This window comes from Acyrthosiphon pisum, unplaced genomic scaffold, assembly GCF_005508785.2.
Source record: "Acyrthosiphon pisum isolate AL4f unplaced genomic scaffold, pea_aphid_22Mar2018_4r6ur Scaffold_316;HRSCAF=736, whole genome shotgun sequence".
NCBI classification, from domain to species: Eukaryota; Metazoa; Arthropoda; class Insecta; order Hemiptera; family Aphididae; genus Acyrthosiphon; species Acyrthosiphon pisum.
Genome location: NW_021772569.1, coordinates 46,451 through 50,593, shown reverse-complemented (window position 1 = coordinate 50,593; position 4,143 = coordinate 46,451). Strand labels below are relative to the sequence as shown.

General features: G+C 35.6%; 1 protein-coding gene across 1 annotated transcript; it reads left to right on the top strand.

Moving 5' to 3' along the window:
* Positions 1-426: 426 nt before the first annotated feature.
* Positions 427-843, top strand: LOC103308627 (ATP-dependent DNA helicase pif1-like). The gene has a single exon (XM_008182324.1). It carries the CDS (start codon positions 427-429, stop codon positions 841-843), a length of 417 nt encoding a protein of 138 aa, XP_008180546.1.
* Positions 844-4,143: the final 3,300 nt, after the last annotated feature.

Genomic DNA, 4,143 nt, shown 5'->3' with positions numbered 1-4,143 from the left:
CAGTTTCGGCTGACCCGGAACATGCGCGCTGACAACGACGCCGACTTCGCTGCTTGGCTACTTCGGCTCGGTAACGGTCAACTGCCGTCGGTCGACGGTATTCCAGACACTGTCGACATCCCACCGCAACTGGTTTACGACGTTGTGGATTTGACCGATTTCGTCTATCCGCAGCGAATGTCGTTGGCCAACGTCGACGAGTTCGCTCGGAGAATCATACTGTGTCCCCGCAACGAGGAATGCCATCAAATAAATTCAACAGTGCTACGTCGCGTCACGGGCGCCTAAAGGACGTACTCATCCATAGACACAGTTGTGATCGACGACGCCGACGAAGCGGCAAACTACCCGACAGAGTACCTCAACTCTCTGCATCCGAACGGGCTACCGCCGCACAAGTTGACGCTTAGAGTCGGTTCGATCCTCATGTTACTGAGAAACATTGATCCGAAAAGACAACTTTGCAACGGGACGAGGTTGGTGGTCACTGAACTGCGGCCACACAACTTCAAGGCGAGGAAGTTGTCCAGCGCCGACGACGGGCAGGACGACATCATCTTACCCGCCGTTGCGTTGACTTCCAGTGAGGAAGACGATTTGCCTTTTCAAATGAAGCGGATTCAATTCCCGGTACGGTTGTCGTTTGCCATGACAATCAACAAGTCTCAGGGTCAAACATTCGACAGAGTCGGTTTGCTCCTGCTGTCACCCGCCTTCAGCCATGGACAGCTGTATGTTGCGTTTTCAAGAGTGAGGGACGCGCAATCCGTCAGAGTCGGCATGTACTGCGATGGAAATGGTCGATTCGTCACCAAGAATATTGTGTACGCAGCAGTTCTCTGATGCGACTACAGGTAGTTATATAATTAATATAATTATACAATGTTCACTCAGGGGAAATATGTGATCCTCTGGGGTCTATGTGACCTCCCCGGGGTCTTTGTGACCTCCCCCAGGGTCTTTGTGACTCTGTGCGGAGAGAAAGTTTGACAACCTCCACGTGGTCTCTCTGGATGCGATTACACTTAACGGTGTATTCGTAACTAATGTCAAACGTTTGGTTAAAATTTTGAAAGCAAAATCACTAGGATACTTAGGATTTTGTTTTTATATTATGCCTATATATGTACCAATAACTTTTAAACACAATTCAATATGTATAATTTTATAAACATGTGATGTTATTAGTATAATAATTTAAATATGATTTTGTTTGATTTATAACAATTTATTTGAATTCAATCTGTAATTATTTTTTGGTAAATTATATTATATTATATTACTAACTAAAGTCAAACGTTTGGTTAAAATTAAAAAAAAAAAATAGCCTAATATATATTTTTATATCAAATTATATTTCATTTGTAATAATGTTTTGTCTATTATGTTATGTTTGCTTTTATGAACGACTTCAAAACGCAGTTTCATGTTTAATAAATTTGTACTGTTTGAACAACTCATTAGTTCTTTTTACCCATACCACTACTAAGATATCAGTAATATTTTTATGTGTCAGATTGTATTTGTCTTAACACGGTTATGACCATAGACGCAGTTGATAGCATCAAATTTTTATTGACTATATTATTATTTCATAGGTATTTGGAAACATTTATTTCCAATACCTTATAATTTTCATAATAATAATAATTCATTATTACCTATTCATAGGTACCTATAAGAATAATAATATAGATAAAAGTGTATTATTTTATAGGTTACTGTTTATATTCAGATTAATGTGAAGGTGTTAAAAATTAAGTTGTATGAAAAGAAGGGGGGTGTCGGGGGCAGGCCCCCCTGAACACTTAAGTCGACATAAATCTAGCACACCCATAAATTTAACCCAAATTGCGCATATGGTTAAGACCTATGCTATAGTTACTAACATTTATTTTTATGATTTTTCGTGATATGTTTGTGTTCATGAATAACTTTTAAACACAATTTAATTTGTAATATCTGTATCTGTATAATTAATAATCATATATATATATATATATATATAATGTAATTAATAAATACCTGTTCGTTTATATGATATTATTAAACACTTATAATAATTCTATTAATCAGTTTTAGGTTTTCACCTGTGTACATAATTGTTTTTTTTTTTTTTTGATAAAAAAAATATTATACATTTTCATACAGCTTTCTAACTTTTATTATTAGATATTATTAGACAAAACTGTTGTGTGATTTCATAACTTTTTGAGCACAAACGTTTGGTTGCGATGTCCTAATTTGGATGGATGGTCAATATCAACAATACCAAACTTGATATATATTAGCATACCTTCCTACTTCACCATTTAAGTACACATACATTACACATATAATACACCTTCATCTAATGTACCTTAGACATAGGCTAGAAACTAACATATAAATAAAAAACAAATTAATGGGGAAAAAAAATGGTTTTTATTCAGCTGAAAAACAAAAAATAAATTAAATGTAAACACAATTTGGTATGCAGTGAAGTTTCCAATTGAATACTTACATTCTTCATAGCTGAAAGGCTGTGAGTCCTGCAAATTACATGATTGTTAAAATCAAAATACACAAACATTTTAAGCTAGCTTTACTTACATCATTGCTGACGTCAACGTTGGACACCATCCCAGCAAGCTGTTCAACGTTGACGCCAACATTGGGTGTTTCTTCCACCACCACCGCCTCCTCTAGACCCACCTCCATTTGGTCAACTTGAGGTGGTGATGGTGGAAGACTGACCAGCTCCTCGGTTGCGGCGTTGCCTTTAGGCTTGCGGGGGGGCTGAAAAAATAATTATTATCAAAACAAATGCTTTACAATACACACGAAATGTACACACTCACCGAGACATTGCCGGGCAATGTGCCGATATCGGGAACACTTATAACAACCTGTAACAGAAAATGGACCATACACCTATTAGTTAAAGCACTTAATCGGTTATAGTATAAATCTACTCACGTCTTTTGGACACCTTGCCCCCCTTTTTAAAGGTTTGGTTGTTTTGGTTTTGGTCTACGGATGCCATAAACACCCGTACACCAGCACCGTTAAACGTCAATGATACTGTTTGATGGGATTTCATTCTACATTTCAAAAACAAAACAAATTTAAATTTAATATTTATCATTTTCCCAGATATATACAATTCTACTGCTGCCCCGCGTCGGTTTGGTCGCATAAAAGAATTGAAGAGCGGAAAATATTTTAATTAGTGTGCTTGAAGAGCCAATTGTACCTGGCACGAAAATGATCATTTAAGCAAACCAGTCGTCGTTAAATACAAAAAAACGAACCCCCCAAACATGAGATCGGTATAACTTATACACTATACATACGTCCAATGAAACTGTGGTGACATAGCACAAACATCTTTTGGACAAACAATGTTAATAATAACACATACAAATCATACAAAACACCGAAAACAAAACTAAACCGGGACACGAGGCCTACAGTAATCATAGAGTACCTATAACTTATATAAGGGATAATGAATCATTTTCGTTCATTCATGTTAGTTTTACAATGAATTGACCTATTATTAAATATTATAAAACTATACTAAGGAGATTATCTGTGTTCTCTCGATCGACTTTTTACGATATTTTAAGTTAGGTATATGGCTGTATGTGTAAGATATAAAATAATGATACTCAGCTAATTTTCTTAATACTTATATAAAAATATTTATGAAAAACCAATAACGAACAGCGCACTATTTAATCTGGTCAACTAAAATTTACTACCTACGGCGTACGTGTGTAAGACTGAGACAACACATGTGATAGAGTACAATTTGCTCTCATTTAAATGCACACGTGCCGAGTAAAATATTCCGGCATCACAAACACTTTAATATCATAATAATTATGTACAAAGTGGTATTTAAATATCTAATACTATAAAAGTATTAAAAAGTGTTTGAACATCAATCATATTTCACCCGCGCAAGTCAAACATAATTATAATGAAAAATATAATTGTAAAAGCGTTACGCGACGGTTATCGAATATTGGTAGTGGGTTAACGAACACAATTTTTTGGCTACGCAAATTAGAACACATGACCTACACTGCCTAATCATAGAATATTAGGTATAGTTATTTCAACAAACAATTGAGTTTTAAATCACATAATATTATA

What these genes read in the sequence shown, in the direction of transcription:
- LOC103308627 (XM_008182324.1), top strand. Translation starts at nt 427, where the DNA reads ATGTTACTGAGAAACATTGATCCGAAAAGACAACTTTGCAACGGGACG.